The sequence below is a fragment of the Equus caballus genome, chromosome 3, assembly GCF_041296265.1.
Source record: "Equus caballus isolate H_3958 breed thoroughbred chromosome 3, TB-T2T, whole genome shotgun sequence".
NCBI classification, from domain to species: domain Eukaryota; kingdom Metazoa; phylum Chordata; class Mammalia; order Perissodactyla; family Equidae; genus Equus; species Equus caballus.
The window spans coordinates 18,318,651-18,337,952 of record NC_091686.1 but is presented as its reverse complement, the minus strand read 5'-3'; the positions used below and the strand labels follow the sequence as shown (position 1 = coordinate 18,337,952).

Genomic DNA, 19,302 nt, shown 5'->3' with positions numbered 1-19,302 from the left:
ACAGCCTGCTACTCTCTGAAGCAGAGCCTTAAGGGGTTCACGCTTTGCAGTGGGGCTGCCTAGAGAACCCTTCAGCTACAGCAGACAGGGAGTAGACCCACCTCCAGCACAGAACCATTGGTTTGCCCTTCTTCCTGGCCTGCAGGCTAGGGGCAACATCAAATGCACCATCCCTCAAATATACACAAGCTGGGACTCTTCTCCTCCTGGGTAGCCCAGGACCTCTAGTGCCTCTGGCAGAGTTTTACTTATTTCCTTTTTAGGAAGGTATCTAGGGTTTCCAGTCCTCAGACTTAGGTTATTACCCCTGTGCCAGTCACTCCTGCCACCTGGGAAATGTTCTAAAGGTGGAGCAGCTCCAAGAGGTGCAAAGGTTTACTGTAGAACCTTGAGAGGGTGGGGGTGAAGGAGTTTAGGCACAGACCATGACGCCTCTCAGTGGTGGAGCTTTGGTGAGAAAGCACATCCTGTGTGCGTGTGTGCGTGCGTGCGTATGTGCGTATGTCTGTGTGTGTGTGTGTGTGTGTGTGTGTGTGTGGTTGGGGGGGGGGGGTTCCTGGAGGAGGAGCTAGGGTGAGGGCCTGAGGCTGGGAATGGGGTGGGGCTTGCAGAGCAAGGACAGGAACTCAGTCCTCAAGTTTTCTGGGAAAGCTAGAGCCCCAGGAGCCACAAGATAAGGCGGGTGCAGCTGCAGAACCCATGTGCCAGGCCCTCCTTAGGACCCATAGATCTGACCTCAGCGAGGCAGGGGATTCCACACTAAGGTAGGAGGGATCCTGACCAGCAGGAAAGGCTGCTGGCATGGGGGCTTTGTTACCCTGGAAATTACTTCATTTCCTTCCACTCAAATAGCCTGGTGTCTGGGTTCCTGCTCTGTTGGGTAGGAACCAACCCAGGTGGTTGCTCAGTTCACATCCCCAAGGTCCCTCCATTCAGGCCTTGGAGAGATGTAGCATCTCCTTAGGAGAGAGCACTTTTCCAAAACTGACTGGGGAAGATGGGAGAGGGGGGCTCCTGATGGTTGCCAGTTCCTGGCTGGAGTCCCCAGAGAATGGACAAGGAGGCAGAAGGTAGGGGAGAGAGAAGCTCAGGGACAGAGGCCTCCTTCCTGAATCCAGAGTCCACAAGGTTAACCCCTCAATCCAGAGACTATATCCTCCCCCACACTCACCCCACATGGCCCAGCACCAGAAAACCAGGAGCCCCAAGAACTGAAGCCACAGAGATATCTGCATCGGCTCTAAGGGTGGCTGGGGGAGACTGCAGGCAGATGGGGACATGACGTGGTTGGGAGAGGCCACAGGGCAGAGGGCCACTCTCTGGGAGAGGCACCCCAGGCCCTCTCTCTTGGACAGCAAGGCTGGGGGCAGGGGGAGAACAACCCGGGTTTGCCCCCTCGGAGCAGTGGGGGTGGGGAGAGGGGCAGGGGCGGAGAGAGCCTGCGGTGGGAGGCGATTGGGCACACACAGCAGAGGCCGGCCCCGTCCCCCAGGGAGGCTTAGGGGCTGGGGACGGGAGGGCCGAGGGCCGTGGTCCGCCCCGCCCTCCGGCAGCCACGCGGCATCGCGGCCGTCCCCGTACGAGTCATAAGGTCCTGTGACTCCATCTCTCTCCCGCGAGGCTGCGCCGCCAGGTGGCCTGAGACGACGGTCGGGACCCCAACGTCGCCATCAGCCCCTCGCCCGCCCCTCTCAGGCTCTCGAGACCGGTCCCTGCTGGCCTGCCCGACTCTGCACAGCATGCCGCCCGCGGGCCTCGAGGGTCCCCGCGCGCTCAGCTGGCGGCCTCTGCTGCGTCTCCTGCTCTTGCTGTCGCTCCTGCCAAGGCCAGTAACCTGCGCTCAGACGTCGCCGGGCGCCCCCAGCGCCCCAAGTCTGCGGGAGCGCGCACGGGCCCTGATGAGGAACTTCCCACTCGTGGACGGGTGCGTAGGTTGGGTCGGGGGACCTGAGCTCACCCCTGGGCAGGAGGTCCTGAGCTTGGAGGCCTAGTGAAGATGCTCCCTCACACCAGCCCTGGATGGCTTCTCTCATCATCCATGGGTGCCCTTTCCCTTTTTCTGTCACCCCCTCCCTGATAAGAACCCCCTCAGCCAAGGCCTCAGGGGATCCTAGTATAGTCTGTGTGACAGTGTGGGGTGGGGCACCCCCCAGCTTCCCCAGGCCAGGCAACATATCCTGCCTGACCTTAAGGCCTAAGGAGCCCACCCATTTGCCCCTGACCTGACCCCACCTTGATCTCCCTCCAGCCACAACGATATGCCCTTGATCCTGAGACGGTTTTACCACAACGGACTGCAGGATGTTAATCTGCACAATTTCAGCCATGGCCAGACCAGCTTGGACAGGCTTAGAGATGGTCTCGTGGGTGCCCAGGTACCACAGGGACCCATAGGTTGCCACAGCATGGCTGCTGAGAAATGTGGGGGAATGTGGGGGCCCTAGAGACCACAACATTAGTCGTATGGAAACTCAGTTACCATAGTGACCCAAAAAGTGCCATGATATGGGCCCTGGGGGCTGCAGGAGCCACAGTAAGCCAGCTTGGTGGGCATCCAGCTACCATGGAACAAGCTGAGCATTACATGTGACTTCTGGGCCACTGGGTGCTGTGCCAGCTGTGGGGACTATGAAAGGAGGGGCTCCAAAGCAGCCCCTGCCCAAGCCAACCGCTGTCCTTTCCCAAGTTCTGGTCAGCCTACGTCCCATGCGAGACCCAGGAAAAAGATGCAGTGCGCCTCACCCTGGAGCAAATTGACCTCATCCGCCGTATGTGTGCCTCCTATTCTGAGCTGGAGCTGGTGACCTCGGCTAGAGGTAGACGGGCTGGCGGGAGGTATTAGGGACTTGACTGAGCTACCCTAGCCCCTGAAAGTGATCACCTGACCTACCTGCTCCCAGGTCTGAACAGTACCCGAAAGTTGGCTTGCCTCATTGGTGTGGAGGGGGGCCACTCACTGGATAGTAGCCTCTCCATCTTGCGTACCTTCTATCTGCTGGGTGTGCGCTACCTGACACTCACCCACACCTGCAACACGCCCTGGTGAGCACAGTGCAGGTGGTATGGGCCCACTGATGCAGGGTTCTGCCCAGGATCACACTGGGGCTCAGACCAAGCTTTACCCCTAGGATCTGGCACTGACCCTGGAGTGGGGAGGGGAGCTGGGTTTGCAGAGCAAGACTGGATCCCCAGGAGGGCCTTCCTACTGCCAGGCACAGCCCAGCTTGGGGCTCTGCTCTTGCTCCAGGGGGTTGTAGGGATAGACAATTTGGTAGGGCCTCTAGGCTCTTGTGGCCAAATCATGGCCACCAGTCAGACTGCCTCCTGGCCATCCTGCAGGGCAGAGAGCTCAGCTAAGGGCATCCACTCCTTCTACAACAATGTCACCGGGCTGACCAGCTTTGGTGAGGTGAGGACTCTGGTTTCATACCCTGCCCTACATGAATGTACATGTTCCACCTCTTCCCTACAGATAGATGCTCATACATGTGCACCCCTGATGCCCTCTCCCCAACCTGTTCTTGCAGAAGGTGGTGGTGGAAATGAACCGCCTGGGCATGATGGTAGACTTGTCCCATGTCTCAGACGCTGTGGCACTGCGTGCTCTGAAAGTGTCAAAGGCACCTGTGATCTTCTCTCACTCAGCTGCCCGAGGTGTGTGCAAGAACGCTCGGAACGTTCCCGATGATATCCTCCAGCTTCTGGTGAGAGACTGCCCAGGCTCTTGAACCCAAAGCAAGAGGTTTGAACCAGGAGCGCTTGAATCTGAGCCCTAGCTCCTTCAACTGCCTCACACCCCAGGCTAAACATCTGCCCCACAACCCGCAGTTAGAGATGGTCTAACAGCCCCTGAACTCTTGAACCCTAGCTGGGGTTCTAGGTGGTAAATACTCCTCTAAACCCTCAAGCCCAGGGCCAAGACACCACCCAAACCAGCGCTGAGAAGCCTCCATTCACACAAACCCAGAGGTGAAGTCTCTTCTGACCACAAAGCCAGGGATGAACACCTTCCTCACAGGGGCCCAGAGGGTGAAAAGGCAGGTAGTTGAACTAGGGGGCCAAGCTGAGTGTCCATTTGTCCACTCTTGCAGAAGGAGAATGGTGGCATTGTGATGGTGTCCCTGTCTGTGGGGGTGCTACAGTGCAACCTGCAAGCTAATGTGTCCACTGTGGCAGGTAAACCCCACCCTGGGCTCTCTGAACTGCTCTGATTTGGACCTGAAGCCCTGTGGGAGGACCTCAGAACAGCTCCAGTGGTTTGACCCATCCATTGGCAGTAGGCACAGCTCCCCCAAACCCAATAACGGGTGGTACACAGCACCTTGGTGCCACGTGGAACTGGAGCCGGAGAGTCAATACTACAATACTGATGAGTATAAGGGAGGCAGTCAGACATAGAGCCTGGGGGCCGACCATCTGCGTGTCTGCCGGAGCTTCCAAAGCACCCTGCCCCTGCCTCTGGCCAAGGGACTGGGCAGCCCCTTAGGTCTCTGGGGTCTTTGTCAGTTGTACTCTTTGTCCCTCTCTCATCCTCCACAGCCATGGAAAGGAACTCCCATGGGTTTTCAAGGAAACTGGAGACAGGGTGAATCCTGGATGAGAAATGGTCCAAATGGGTCGCTCTGGGGTCCACTGCAAATCTGAAGTCCCATCCAGAGCCAGCTGGGATCACCTGAGGTTAAACCTCAGGGCTCTCAAGTTGGCACACTGGGTGCCAGGCTATGAAGGAATTGCCTTACATGGCCTACAGGCTGCAAGAAAGGGAGTCAGCAGAGCCCTGTCCCCACTCTTACCCCTCCCTGCCCTGCAAGCCCCACACTGCAAACTCTCCATCTCCCAGATCACTTCGACCACATCAGGGGAGTCATTGGATCCAAGTTCATTGGGATTGGCGGAGATTATGATGGGACCAGCCAGTAAGTGCTTCTCCTTGTGGCTTGTCTGGAGCTGGCTGTGCAGCAGTGGGACCTTCACAGTCACTATGCCCACCACATTGTGATCCTCATGGCCTTTAGGCCTTGACCACAGCCTCGGGTCTACTGGCCCACCTGGCATCTCCCCACTCCCAGAGTCCATTTCCTGGGCTCTCCCGTCTGTCTGTGGCCCATTGGCCCCACTCTAGATCATCATATTTGGCTAAACCATCAGACAGAGCTCATCTGCCCAGCAGGTACACCCACCCCCAGTGCCAGCAGATCCACTGCCTCTGAGCAGACTCTTCAAGGTCTAGTGTGGGGTGACTGTCTTTTCTGCCTGCAACTGGGTCTGTGCATGAAGGGGTCAACTCAGTTCTTAAAAAGCATTTCCTCTTTTTATAAATGGAGGAATATTTTTCATTCTGTGAAAACAATAGATTTTAAGGCATAATTCAATGAGTTTTGACAAATATTCAAGGAGGTGTTGGGGCCTCCTTCTGAAGGATGAAGAGCCTTCAGAATCATTTATTTATTCTCTCCAAGTCTCCACTTCCCACATCTGACCAGTGCTGGGGTTCAGTGGACCCTGGACACCTAGAGCTGTGGTTCTGAGTCAGGACCAAGGAACAGGTCTGAGGCCTAACAGCTGGCTGGCTGGTGGCCACACAGTTTCCCTCAGGGGCTGGAGGATGTGTCCACATACCCGGTACTGATAGAAGAGTTGCTGAGTCGGGGCTGGAGTGAGGAAGAGCTTCAGGGTGTCCTTCGTGGAAATCTGCTGCGGGTCTTCAGACAGGTGGAACAGGTATGCTGGGCTGGGCAAAACAGTAGCTCAGGCATCTGAGCAGGTGTGTTGGGGGGAGCTGTGAGAGCTGCTGACCACCAACTGCCACCTCCAGGTGCGGGAGGAAAACAAGGGGCAAAGGCCCTTGGAGGACGAGTTCCCAGATGAGCAGCTGAACAGCTCTTGCCGCTCGCGTCTGCATCAGAGACAGCATCTGACTCCAGACCAGATACTAACCGAGGCTCCGACGCATTGGACACCCAAGTCATTACCTAAGTGGTCATTCTCAAAATCCTCCGCCAACATGGCCCCAGGCCTCACAGTTATTGCTGCCTTCTCAGTCTTTATCCTGTGCCTCTGGTGACCCATTTAATCCTGCCAGATGTCACTTTAGCAGCCATGGACACCCCACAAATTTCCCCTGTTGTGCAGGCATGAACATTACCTAAAAATAAATATTTTAGACCTGGAACCAGGCATGAGTGTCCTTCTCCATGGTGGGGTCTGGTGGTGCAGGCTCACAATGCTGGGGTTGGTGGGGGACCCTGAAATTCAGTCACCAGTTACTCAAGAAGACCTGTTGGCAGTGGTCTGAGGAAGACCAGGTGGTTGGGCCTAGCAGTGGAAGAAGACAGTGGATAGCTCTGGCTGCAGGAAGATGGACCCTGCTCTGGGTTCCCTCTGAGTAGCTTACCTCAATCCATATCCTGACCCACTGACTACCACCTGGGGATCTTTCAGGGAATTCTGGTTCAAATTCCCAAGAAGGGAATCGTCCTGGATCACAAATGATCTCTGTTCCTGTTTGGACAGAGCCCAGAATGTCAGGCCACATAGTGGACCCTGGGCCTCCAATGGCTAGACTGCCCTGGATGTGGGCCCAATCCCTCTGTGGGACTTCCTCTCTGAGAGGCACAGGCTACTTAGACAATCACTCCATTTTACCCCCAGGCCATTAACAGTAATAGCAACTGTACTAATAATAGCCAATATTAAGAATTAATACATTGAGTTAATAATGATAGCCAATAATAACAAATAACATGATAAAAATAGATAATGGCTAATAAAAATAATAGTTAATACTAATAGTCTTTGCAAATCCATGACTGAGCAATTTCACCCCAGTATATATCCAAGAGAAATGCATACATACGTTCCCTAAAAGGCATAGGAAATAATATTTTTAGCAGCACTGTTCATAATTACCCCAAACTGCGCATTTCAAAATCAAACTTAGGGGCTGGCCCCGTAGCCGAGTGGTTAAGTTCGCGCGCTCTGCTGCTGGCGGCCCAGTGTTTCGTTGGTTCGAATCCTGGGCGCGGACATGGCACTGCTCATCAAACCATGCTGAGGCGGCATCCCACATGCCACAACTAGAAGGACCCACAGCGAAGAATATATAACTATGCACTGGGGGGCTTGGGGAGAAAAAGGAAAAAAATAAAATCTTTAAAAAAAAAATCAAACTTAAAGGAGCCCAAGACAAAAAGTTGTCTTAAAAGTAGTTGTGTTTTTAAAAATCACATTAACTTGAGGAACAACAATAAAACTGACAACGGAATTTTCAATAGAAATAATGGAAATCTGCATGCAGTGAAATATCTTTAACCTAATAAATGAAAGTAACTACCAATGTTGAATTTGGTGCACAGTGAAAACATTTTTCAAAAATGAAGGAAAATAAATCATTTTCAGACCAATAAAAGCAGAAGAAATTGGAAATATACAAATCACCTAATGAGAATATCAATTACTATGGAGAAAGTGCATATCAAATAGAAATTAAGGGGATTATAGACCTCTTAATTTCACATTTGAAATGGAGGTATGAAAATTTAAACAAAGAGTCCGGATGTTGAATTTTTAAAATTTTTTATTAATTTTTTTGGTGAGGAAGACTGGCCCTGAGCTAACATCTGTGTAAGTCTTCCTCTATTTTTTGTATGTGGGATGCCGCCACAGCACGACTTGACAAGCAGTGTGTAGGTCCATGCCAGGGATCTGATCCTGTGAACCCCAGGCCGCTGAAGTGGAGCACAAAACTTAATCACTACACCACCAGCTGGCCCCTAGATGTTGAATTTTTAACTGGAGAAAAGTTATGATCTATGAATATATCTGATTTGTCAAAAGGAGCTACTGACTTTGCTCTTACATATTCTGAAACTTTAAGTCCTGTAGAAATTCCATCTGAAATAGTTTTAAGAAACAGGCAATATTGATGCTTTGTAATATAAAATCAGCATTGTGTTTGGATCCTCTAAAATTGGTTCATGAATTTTACTTAGTGGAATCTTACCCAGTTTGGAAATAGCCTTGAAAAACAATTTAACTATGCCAGTCACGTGGCATCCTGTAAAACAGTTTTCAGTAAGTTGCAGTTATTTAAAAATTATTTAAGATCACTTGCTCAAGAGAAATTGTCAAACATGCAATCTCTCAATAGAAAATGAGCTAAGCAAAGAAGTAGGTTTTGAAAATATTGTTCATGAGTTTGCTTCCATCAAAGCAGGAAAGTAAAATTATAATTCTGGTTTGAGTATAAATAAAATATGAAAGCATAAAATAATGTGAGTTTTAATACACCTGCTTTTCAGGTCTTTAATATTCTTCAGCTATTTTAATGTTCTAGAAAAGTTAACCATTAAAAATACATTAAAAATGTATATAGGAGCACACATTTTTCCCCTTGCCTCAGGCTCCAAGTTGGCTGGGCTCGGCATAGTTACTCAGAAAGTTCTAATGTTGCTTTTTATTCATTTCACCTCTTCCCTCCTTTCTTGACTCCTTCTGATCGATTTAGAAGCACTCTGAGATCACCTTAATCCCACTTCAGATCCTTCCAAGGTGAGCTGATCCAGTTCAGGGTCCATTTAGGAAAAAATGGGAAGAGGAAGGGGTTACTACAACATAGGAGCCGAGAGGAAGGCCCTGTGTTGCTGAGGCTCAGACTTCTGAGAACAGGGCTCTGCTCAGCCGGTGCAGGTGTTCTAAATGGCCATGACAAGGCCTCTCTATGACAGCCAGAAGAAGTTAGAGAAGTTAGCCAACTGCCACTATGGAGCAGCACTGATAAGAACAAGAAAAACACGGAGGCGGCCAGATGGCGGAGCAGTTAAGCTCAGGCGCTCTGCTTTGGCCTGGGGTTCGTGGTTTGGAACACAGGGTGGATCTATGCAGTGCTTATCAAGCCATGCTGTGGCAGGTGTGCCACATATAAAATAGAGGAAGATGGGCACAGATGTTAGCTCAGGGCCTATCTTCCTCAGCAAAAAGAGGAGGTTTGGCAGCGGATGTTAACTCAGGGCTAGTCTTCCTCAAAAAACAAAACAAAAACAGGAAAAACACTCCTCTTTTCTCCTCTTGCTTTTCAGTTTCCCTCTAGCAACTCTTATTGGCAGAATGTAACAGGAAGCCAGCTAGGCATCTAGGAAATGGAGTTTCAAGAATTCGAGCCCCAGCCTCACAAAGCAGAGACTGGAAGGCTGGGGATCTGGAGTTGAGAGACAATTGCTTAATAACCAGGATTGCTGCAGGCTTAATTCACTCTTTCTCCTAGGGTGTATTCTTTTCTGTTCCAACTCAAAACTAAGTTCATCAGGTTTTTCCCTTACCTTGGTGGGCCCTGGACGCTAATCTGTCTCCCTAGCTCCACAAGCCCCTAGGGGAAGAAATAGCCCAAAGGCCAGGCCCATCTCTGGGTTTCCACCCTCCCTGGATCCTTGGGAAGTAATTTTTCGGTATCTTGTTAATTCCCTGATGCCTTCAAGAAGATCCTTTTTATATTTTGCCCAACTTTTCTGGTTGTTGTCAGGAGGACTATAACTTTGATTTATTTAGTCAACCAAAACCAGATATTTGAAACTAGGTTTATGTATTATAGGATAATATTTTAAAAATTAACTACAAACATTATGCCCTCTCCTTTCATCTAAGACTAATACGAAAAATAGCTGTATGTGCAATGCTTCTGCACTTTTGATAAACTATTAGCGAAGTCACCATTCATTATGTTATTTAACATCACTTAAATGAAGAACTCCATGGCAGGTTGGCTCAGATATATAAGAGACCGGAATAAACATTCTCTCCTCCCTCTCCCTCCCTCTCTCTCTCTCTGTGCCATTCCTGAGAAAGCCAAAGCTGGAGGCAGCTGGTTCAGACTTGGTCCTTAATCCCAAGGCATGAGAAGGGGGCATCAGTGGACAGGGGGCAGGGGTCACCAGAGACCAAGGCCCTTGTTCTGGTGTTCAGAGGGGAGGCCCACTTATCAAGGAGCCTAGGAGACAGATGGAGATGCCAAAGGGAGACAACTCAGATTTCAGCCTGTGTTGTTGGCCCCTCTCAGCCTAGTAGGACCTGGTGCAGACCCAGAAGGCTCAGATGCCACCCAAATGCAGTTCTGAGATCAGTTATCCCTAAATCAGGGCTTTTTCTGCAGAAAAACCATGAATTATACCATCCAGACCTCTCATCAGCCTGGAAACCATCTTGTCTTGAAGGAAGACTTCTACCCCAGGTGAAGTCCTATGTCAAACAAGGCCCCTCATGCTCTTAGCCCCAGGGATCCTAACCTGACCTTGTCCCCCTACTCTATTCCTAAAAGGATCTTCCAGCTCCTCCCCCACAGTACAGTTGTACTGCCCAAACCTTGCCGTATTGGCCAACCTGGGATCCCTTCTCCACTCCCCTGCCCAATCCAGGTCCCATCCTCCCAAGCCTCAGCTACTGCTCTGGTGCCTTCACTAATCTCTTAGCACTGTGGCCAGCCCTCACTAGCACTACCCACAACTTCCCTCAGCCAGGATGATCATATTACAGAAAGAGACATTGACCAGGTAGTAGGTAACCCCCTTCCCAAGATGGCTACTATTAACTAATGTTAGTATGTATATCCCTCTAGTCTTTTTTTGTGGGTATATCAACATATGTACAGAAGGAAATTTCAATACTACATGCTAAAATAAAATAGTCTCCCATAAATATTTTTCTTAAATTTCATTTTATTTTTTTTAAAGATTGGCACCTGAGCTAACATCTGTTGCCAATCTTCTTTTTCTTCTTCCTCTTCTTCTCCCCAAAGCCCCCCACTACATAGTTGTATATTGTAGTTGTAGGTCCTTCTAGTTGTGCTGGTGGGACGCCACCTCAGCATGGCTTGATCAGCCGTGCCAGATCTGTGCTCAGGATCCAAACTGGTGAAACTCTGGGCTCTGGAAGCTGAGCACACGAACTTAACCACTCGGCCACGGGGCAGCCCTTTAAATTTCATTTTTCTTAAAAAATAGAGAAAGAATCTTTTTTCTGTCAGTCAAAACATACACTAAGATCTAATTCACTCTTCTGAGTCGGGGCTTAGAATTTCATGGAACATTTGACCAGTTGGAAGGCGGGGCACATCCCTGTAAGTAAAACCCCACATGGACCTGCGACCTGTCTGGCTAGGCGTGAGATTAAAAAGCTTCCTACACAACTAGAAGGACCCACAAGTAAAAAAAATATACCACTATATACTGGGGGGATTTGGGGAGAAAAAAAAGAAGCAGCAGCAGCTTTCTGGGTCCCTCCCGGTTCCCCCAGTGCCCTCCTTCCCCAGGCTGTCTGTCGGTCTACGGAGCCCGGAGGAGCGGTAGGTGCAGGGCTAGGAGCAGGGACAGAGGGAGCCGGTGATGCGTCGCTAGCGCTTCCCGCAGAGGCCGGCTCAGCACACTGGGGCGCCCTCCTGTTGGGGGGCGGGAGGGCTGTGTCGCCTCCTGGCGGCCGTGCTGCGCCGCGGCGTTGCGGATCCCTGCTGGTCTGTCGCAGCGTCCTGCCTCCAGCTGCCTCACGAGGCTGCGCCTCTAGGTCACCTAAATCGACTGTCGGAACCCCATCGTCCCACTCTGCCCCTTGCCCGCCCCTCTCAGGCCCTCGAGACTGACCCCTCTAGCCGGCTGCCCAGCCCTGTGAAGCATGCGGCCAGAGGGCCTCGAGGGTCCCCGCGCGCTCGGCCAGCGGCCTCTGCTGCGTCTGCTGCTCCTGCTCCCCCTGCTGCCCTGGCCCGTAACCCGCGCTCAGACCACGCCGGGCGCTCCCGGCGCCCCGACAGCGCCGGGAGCCCCTAGTGCCCCAACAGCGCTGGACTCCCCTAGCGCCCCAACCACACCAGGCTCCCCCAGCGCCCGGACCACGCCAGGCACTCCCAGCGCCCCGAGTCTGTGGGAGCGCGCGTGTGCCCTGATGCAGGACTTCCCGCTCGTGGATGGGTACGTCGGTGCGGTGTGGGGGCCGGTGGGGGCCGAACTCAGCCCTAGGTAGGGAAGGGGGTCCTGAGTGTGCAGGGCTAGTGAGGAGACACCCTCATATCACCCCTCGATGCACTCTCTCCTCCATAGGCCCCTTCCTCCCATTACCCCATTCCTGGTGGACCCCACCCCTCAAAGCTGTGCCTCAGGAGGTCACCATACTGTCTGTGTGATGAGGGGAGGTGGGGTGGGACAGGACAGGCTCAGGCATGTTGACATGTCCTGCCTGACCTGGAGGCTGTGTACCCACTCTAACCTTGTCTTGACACCCCCAGCCACAACCACCTGCCCCTGCTCCTGAAACAGCTCTTCCAGAACAGGCTACAAGATGTTAACCTGCGTAATTTCAGTCGCAGCCAGACCAGCCTGGACAAGCTTAAGGATGGCGTCGTGGGTGCTCAGGTACCACAGGGACACATAGGGTGCCACAGCATGGCTGCTGAGAAATGTTGGGGCCACAGAAACCTGGGTAGGCAGGCCTCTGGGTGACTAGGTATCGCAGGACATAAAATGTGCCATCCTGTGGCTGCTGGAGCGTGGGGTGTTGGAGGCCAAGACAGGCCAGCCACATGGGTGCCCAGGTTCTGTGGAGACACACACAAAGTGACCAGAAGATCCCTGGTGAGTGTGGGGGCTGCTTGAACCACAAAGAACATGGTGGACTGGCCTTGGGGCATTCATATAGCAGCACATGGACAAACAGCAGGGGATGACCTGTCATGAGTCCACAGATTGGCTGCTGGCAGCAAGCTTAATAGTCATCAAGATACCCCAATGACCCCAAGTCATGGGGTCTTGCAGTGCCTCACCTGGGGCTAGTGACACAAATGAGTACCTTGGGCGCTGAGGAGGAGTGGCAGGTCAAGGGCTTTGGAGACTACCCTGATCTCATTCTGGACCCTGGGTTTACCTCTAGTTCTGGACAGCTTACGTTCCATGCCAGACCCAGGGCCAGGATGCCCTGCGCCTCACACTCGAACAGATTGACCTCATTCATCGCATGTGTGCCTCCTACTCTGAACTGGAGCTTGTGACTTCAACCAAAGGTGGGCTGGTGAATGGGGGGATAGTCAGGGACTCACTCTGGTAGTTCTGGCCCTAGGCTCTGACCACTTGATTATCTACCCTCTTCTAGGTCTGAGTAGCACTCAAAAGCTGGCTTGCCTCATTGGCGTGGAGGGCGGTCATTCACTGGACAGCAGCCTCTCTGTGCTGCGCAGTTTCTATCTGCTGGGAGTGCGCTACCTGACACTCACCCACACCTGCAGCACACCCTGGTGAGCATAGCACCTGGCCAGGGTGGAATGCTAGATGGCATGGTGGGGAAACTGCCAGAGAGGTGAGGACAGAGGGGTCCAGAGAGGGAGGCTGGACTCCCAGTAGGTCTCACACTCCTAGAGAGCAGCTGACCTGGGCCCAGTGGAGGTAGGCTGGATGGACAGAGGGACTGAGAGCACCCAGGCTCTGATGGCCAAGGTATGGCCCACTAGATTGCCCTCCCATGGCCATCCTGCAGGGCAGAGAGCTCCACCAAGTTTAAATACCATGTCTACACCAACGTCAGCGGGTTGACAAGCTTTGGTGAGGTGAGGACTCCTGTTCCATCCCCTACCCTGCCCATTCCCTGTAGATATGCGCACACACGTGTCCCTGACACCCTGCCAAAAAAAAAACCCCAAAACTGTCCCTGCAGAAGGTGGTAGGGGAAATGAACCGCTTGGGCATGATGGTGGACTTGTCCTATGGGTCAGACACCTTGGTGCGACAAGCCCTGAAGGTGTCAAGGGCTCCTGTGATCTTCTCCCACTCGGCTGCCAGAGCTGTGTGTGACACTTTGCTGAATGTTCCCGATGACATCCTGCAACTTCTGGTGAGTGGCCACCCCAGCCATCAAACCCAGGGCTTTGCGTGCTTCATACAAAGATCCTTGCTCCTGTACAAAGTTACTAGCCCAGACCTCACTCAACCTTGGATCTAAGGCTGAGTAACCCTCCCTATCTCTGAAACTCAAGGCCAAATCAGTTCCACCTAGGAACCCACAAACCCAGAGACATAAAGCCTCTTCCAACCCCTGAAACCAGGACTGAGCACTGTCCTACCAGGACCCCCAGGACACAGGAGGCAGGCCCTCAGGCCAGAAGGGCCAAGCTGAGTGTCCATTTGTTTATCCCTGTAGAAAAAGAATGGTGGCATTGTGATGGTGACACTGTCCATGGGGGTGCTGCAGTGCAATCTGTTTGCTAACGTGTCCACCGTGGCAGGTGAGCCCTACTTCGACTCCTTGTGCGGTTCTAGGTTGGGCCTGTGGCCCCTGGGGCCCTCGGGACAACTCCAGCGGTCCAGCACACCTGTTGGGCAATGGGCAGACCTCCCAACAACCCAGGGGAGCAACCACAGGTCTCCATTGCCACCCAGATCTGGGACCACATTCAATGCTAATGGGTTTGAGGGAGGCAACTGCTTCTGCCTCTGAGTCTCACTTTTGCTCCCACATTTCTGGACAGGACAGGCATATTCCCCAGCAGGCTTTCAAGGAACCCGGAGGCAGTGTGGCTCCTGGGCAGGAAAAGGTCCAAAGGGGTGGCTCTGAAGTCTACTCTAGGTCCAGTGTCCAGCCTGTAGCCGCTTCAGAACTCACAAATGGCTAGGAACTCTGTGGAGTCACCTACCATGGCCTGGAGTGCTGTGAGCAGGAGAATTGGGGCCAGGGCTGAGCTTCCCCAGACCCTGGCTGATCCCAGGGTCTAACTACAGTCTAGAGTTGTCATTAATCCCCACCTCCTAGATCATTTTGACCACATCAGGGCAGTCATTGGATCAGAGTTCATCGGGATTGGTGGAAATTATGATGGGTCTGGCCAGTGAGTATTGCCCTGGGGTTTGTCCTGTCAAGTACAGTGGGGGGTGGGGGCGGGGTGCAATCCTTTAGTCACAGTTCCTTATCCTGTGGTCCTCCCATCCTTCAGGCCTAGACTACAGGCTCTGGTCTTCCATCCCACATGACATTTCCCCACTCCCAGGGCCTGTATCCTGGGCTTTCCCTGTCCCTCCTGTGGCCCAGTGCTCCCACTCCCACTCCATGTCATCATACTCGTTAAGTAATCCCCTTCCCCAGGGCAGAGCTCATCTGCCCAGCACATGCTCCACTCCCAGCCCAGCAGATCTGTTGTGGGCTGATCATCTGCTCAGCAGGTAGATGCTGCAGAAGCCCAGTCTTCCAAAGTTGCATTCAGTAGCCTGAAGAACATGGCCTTCAATTTGCCATATGTGGTTGGGGCTCATGGGAAGTGGGCCTTAGACTAGGATCAGGGCTGAAGTCTCACAGTAGGCTGGCTACACAGCTTCCCTCAGGGGCTGGAGGATGTGTCCACATACCCGGTACTGATAGAGGAGTTGCTGAGGCGTGGATGGAGTGAGGAAGAGCTCCAGGGTGTCCTTCGTGGAAATCTGCTGCGGGTCTTCAGACAGGTGGAACAGGTATTATGCTGGGCTGGGTAAAAGGATGGTTCAGTCATTTGAGCAGGTGTGGGGGGCTCTGTGGGAGCCACTGATGGCTGAATCTCATCTCCAGGTGAGAGAGGAAAACAGTGGGCAGAGTCCTGTGGAAGATGAGTTTCCAGACAGGCAGGTGGACAGGTCCTGCCACTCCCACCTCCTATCTCAGCCTCAGAGTGAACACCTAACCACACACAAGGAGGTGACCAAGAGGCCAACCAATCAGGTTCTCCAGAGACCCTTGAAAGCCTCCCCACAGCTCCTTCTAGGCCTCACGGTTGCTGCCACCTTCTCAGTCCTCACTCTGTGAGTCTGGTGACCCGGCCAGTCCTCCAGAGATCACTGTGGCAAAGTCTCACAAAGTCACGCTCCTAGTCTTCCTGGAACAAGCGTATGCTGAGAATAAACATTTTGAGCATGGAGCCAGGTGTGAGTGTCCTTCCTTCTTCACAGAGGGAGTGGGCTCCGGTGGGCTCTTGGTTGGTGAGGTGTCTTGTGGTCTAGCCCTATTTGCTTAAGGTGAGTGGTTCCCATTGGCCTCCAGCTTTGTTTCTCTCCAGAAGGGCAGAGGCACATCACCATATTCTTATGCTAAAAGCCTGAGCCCACAGAAGAACACAAAGGAATCCAATTCAGTGTCTATCCCATCACGGAGTATGACGGTGGGTGCCTTCCCAGTCTCTCTCTGAAAGGTTAAACAAATTTTTTTTTAATTGAGGTAACATTGAGGGTATTATGCTAAGTGAAATAAATTTGTTTTTTTGAGAAGCTGATATCACTTATAGAATAAATAGTAACTTTGGAAATATCGAGAAAGAAAGTTTGTAAAGATTTTGGATTTTTCAGATAAGGTTTTCTGATTTTTTGTTAAATTGATTTTTTAATGGAGGGGGAAAATAAAGTCTGAAAGAGAAAAAAAGAACTTGAATAAAAAGGAAAGTAGTGCCATCTTCTTGGCTTACGACAGGCCCTCCATCTTTGGCCACTTTCATCTCCCAATCCACACGGGTGTGCTAGAGCCAGATCTAAGTTCCTTCCACGGGAACTTGAAATTGGGAGAAAGAGGGACTACAGTGCCACCTTTGTTATAAATCGTGTCCATATATGTGTGGGTCTATTTTCAAATTCTGTTCCATTTATTTGGACCATTTGTTTATTGTAGTATCAATGCCACAGTGTCTTAATTATAGCAACTTTAAAACAAGTCTTGATATTTGGTAGAGTGAGTCTTCCCACTTTAAGAGTTATCATACCAGTCAGTGTTTGATCCGATAAGTAAATCTACTATGAATGATATAAAATAAGAGATTTATTATAGGGATTAGACCTTATACATATGTAGGAGCCAAAGGAAAAATCTATGCAAGGCTCTTTGTTACCTGTGTCTCTGGTGTTGGTACAGGTAAGTGGGCCAGAAGTTAGGAAAGAGAGCTAGATGTGAGGTGGAGGACAATGAGGATGAACCCATAAGGACAAACTGGGGCAACTGGATATCCATTTGGGAAAAAATAAAAAAGAATATTGACCCCTAGCTCACACCATAGGGAATACAAGATTCAAAATAAAATTAATTTGAATATGTTATTGATCCAAATGCAAACGGCAAAAGAATAAAACTCATAGAAGGTAGTGTAAGAAAATATATTTGTTACATCAGCATAGAAACACTGAACATAAAAAGCATTGATGACAAAGGAAAAGGTGGATAAATTGGATTACACTAAAATTAATAGCTATGTTTACCACAAAATACAATTAAAAAGAGTGAAAAAGCAAGCCATGGTTGGGGGGGGGGGTGGATTTTCAACATGTATAATAGAAAAAAGGCTTGTATCTAGAGACAGACAATCCAATATAAAAATGGGCAAGACATTTAAATAGGAACCTTACAAGAAAGGATATCCAAATGGCCAATAAGAATATGAAAAGGTAGTTGACCTTATTACACACGAAGGAAAGGCAAAATAAACTCATAATGAAGATATCTGAAATTCAGCAGATAAACTATACCGAGTATTAGTGAGGATGTGGAAGAGCAGGCATTCTCACACCACGCTGGTGATAGTGTAAACTGATAAAAACTACTTTCAAAAACTGTTTGACATTATTCACTAAAGTTGAAGACATGTATATCCAAGGACTTAGCAGTTTCCCTAAAGACCCAGCAGAAATGCCTGCACGCATGTGCACCAAAAGACATGAACAAGTATGTTCAGAGAGGCACTATTTTTAATAATTCCAAGCTGAAGATAACCAACAGTAAAGAAATCCATTATGCTATATTAACTCCATGGAATAGTACATGGCAATGAAAAAGAACAAATTACAGTTACACATAACAACTTGTAAAAACGTCACAAAAAAAAAAAGCCAGGCACAAAATAATACGTATCATATTTTTCCATTTATAAAAAAGTACAAAAACAGGGGCCAGCCAAGTGGTGCAGCGGTTAAGTGTGCATGTTCCACTTCAGCGGCCCAGGGTTCGCCAGTTCAGATCCCGGGTACAGACATGGCACCTCTTGGCAAGCCATGCTGTGGTAGGCGTCCCACATATAAAGTAGAGGAATATGGGCACGGATGTTAGCTCAGGGCCAGTCTTCCTCAAAAAAAAAACACACACACACACGAAAAAAAAAAAAAAAAACAGGCAAAACTGATCTATGCTGTGAAAGTCAGTTTAGGGTTAAAGTCAGCGTAGGGTTATCCTTGGGAGAGGTACTGACTGGAAGAGGGGCATGAGGAAGGGCTTCTGTGTTGCTGGTAAAGTGCTGTATCTTGATCTGGGTGCTGGTTACATCAATGTGTTCATTTTGTGAACATTTAGCATGCTATATACACTTATGGTATGTGGACTTTCCTGTATTGATATTTTTCTTCAATAAAAAGTTTTTAAAAATAACAGAAAAGGCTAAACTTAATGTTCAGGAATACAAGCTCAGGTCATGTCTTTATACAGGAAAACAAGAAAGTGATTGTCATCAAATTTGGGTCATTATCTGAAAAGTGCCTGTGTCATACAATGTTAATATATATCAATTATATCTCAATTTTTTTTTTTTTTTGAGGAAGATTAGCCCTGAGCTAACATCTGCTATCAATCCTCCTCTTTTTTGCTGAGGAAGCCTGGCTCTGAGATAATATCCGTGACCATCTTCCTCTACTTTATATGTGGGACGCCTACCACAGCATGGCTTGCCAAGCGGTGCCATGTCTGCACCCGGGATCCAAACCGGAGAACCCTGGGCTGCCAAAGTGGAATGTGCGCACTTAACCAGTGCGCCACTGGGCTGGCCCCTATATCTCAAATTTTTAAAAAAAGACCTAAGAAAAAGTGCCTGCATTTGGTGGGGAGACATACTGTGGCAATTGGAGGAGGCATGAAGGAGCTTCTGGGGTCCTGGCAAAATCTGTACCTTGACTTGGGGGGTGATTATTTAGATGTTTACTTTGTGATAATACGTTGAATTGTCACATAGTGTAAACAGCCCTTCCCCGACCCCTCCCAACACTCCCCAATCTCCAGTTCTGTTCTCCCAGCCACCACTTTCAACACTTTTAACTGTTAGTATTTACTGGTATTTTCTTCCATATTTCTAAATAATATATCTAACTGCCAGCTCTTTAGTCATAAATTTTAGATATCATTTATTGACTTAGTAATTTGAAAAATGAGGATTTTTAGTTCTCTTATTCTCCTCTTCTCCTCCTACCATTCTCTAAATATTAGAATTATTTGGTTAATTACGTAATGGGTTTTTTGTTTGTTTTTAAACAGTTTTATTGAGATATAATTCATACCATACAGTACACCGATTTA

At 50.1% G+C, this 19,302-nt stretch overlaps 2 protein-coding genes across 4 annotated transcripts; both read left to right on the top strand.

Annotated features, from left to right (window-relative positions):
• Positions 1–600: 600 nt before the first annotated feature.
• Positions 601–6,172, top strand: DPEP2 (dipeptidase 2). Of its 3 annotated transcripts, none has more exons than XM_070263057.1 (11): positions 601–764; positions 1,696–1,924; positions 2,249–2,375; positions 2,687–2,816; positions 2,901–3,042; positions 3,340–3,409; positions 3,528–3,704; positions 4,092–4,176; positions 4,841–4,916; positions 5,586–5,721; positions 5,816–6,172. In XM_070263057.1, the coding sequence occupies exons 2-11, from the start codon at positions 1,740–1,742 to the stop codon at positions 6,062–6,064; spliced, it is 1,377 nt and encodes a 458-aa protein (XP_070119158.1). In that variant the 5' UTR covers positions 601–764; positions 1,696–1,739; the 3' UTR covers positions 6,065–6,172. The 3 variants fall into 3 exon arrangements, with proteins under 3 accessions (XP_070119158.1, XP_070119157.1, XP_001496757.3); XM_070263056.1 differs by having other exon boundaries at positions 610–764; positions 1,621–1,924; XM_001496707.6 differs by lacking the exon at positions 601–764 and having other exon boundaries at positions 1,511–1,924.
• Positions 6,173–11,297: 5,125 nt separating this feature from the next.
• DPEP3 (dipeptidase 3) lies at positions 11,298–15,904 on the top strand. Its single transcript, XM_001915883.6, has 10 exons — positions 11,298–11,948; positions 12,263–12,389; positions 12,904–13,033; positions 13,123–13,264; positions 13,504–13,573; positions 13,681–13,857; positions 14,164–14,248; positions 14,773–14,848; positions 15,329–15,464; positions 15,559–15,904. The coding sequence occupies exons 1-10, from the start codon at positions 11,656–11,658 to the stop codon at positions 15,790–15,792; spliced, it is 1,470 nt and encodes a 489-aa protein (XP_001915918.4). The 5' UTR covers positions 11,298–11,655; the 3' UTR covers positions 15,793–15,904.
• Positions 15,905–19,302: the final 3,398 nt, after the last annotated feature.

Coding starts and splice junctions, on each gene's coding strand:
- DPEP3 (XM_001915883.6), top strand. CDS start 11,656: ATGCGGCCAGAGGGCCTCGAGGGTCCCCGCGCGCTCGGCCAGCGGCCT. Junction 13,858..14,163: donor ATGACATCCTGCAACTTCTG/GTGAGTGGCCAC, acceptor TTATCCCTGTAG/AAAAAGAATGGTGGCATTGT. Junction 14,849..15,328: donor AATTATGATGGGTCTGGCCA/GTGAGTATTGCC, acceptor CTGGCTACACAG/CTTCCCTCAGGGGCTGGAGG.
- DPEP2 (XM_070263057.1), top strand. CDS start 1,740: ATGCCGCCCGCGGGCCTCGAGGGTCCCCGCGCGCTCAGCTGGCGGCCT. Junction 2,817..2,900: donor GCTGGTGACCTCGGCTAGAG/GTAGACGGGCTG, acceptor ACCTGCTCCCAG/GTCTGAACAGTACCCGAAAG. Junction 5,722..5,815: donor TCTTCAGACAGGTGGAACAG/GTATGCTGGGCT, acceptor TGCCACCTCCAG/GTGCGGGAGGAAAACAAGGG.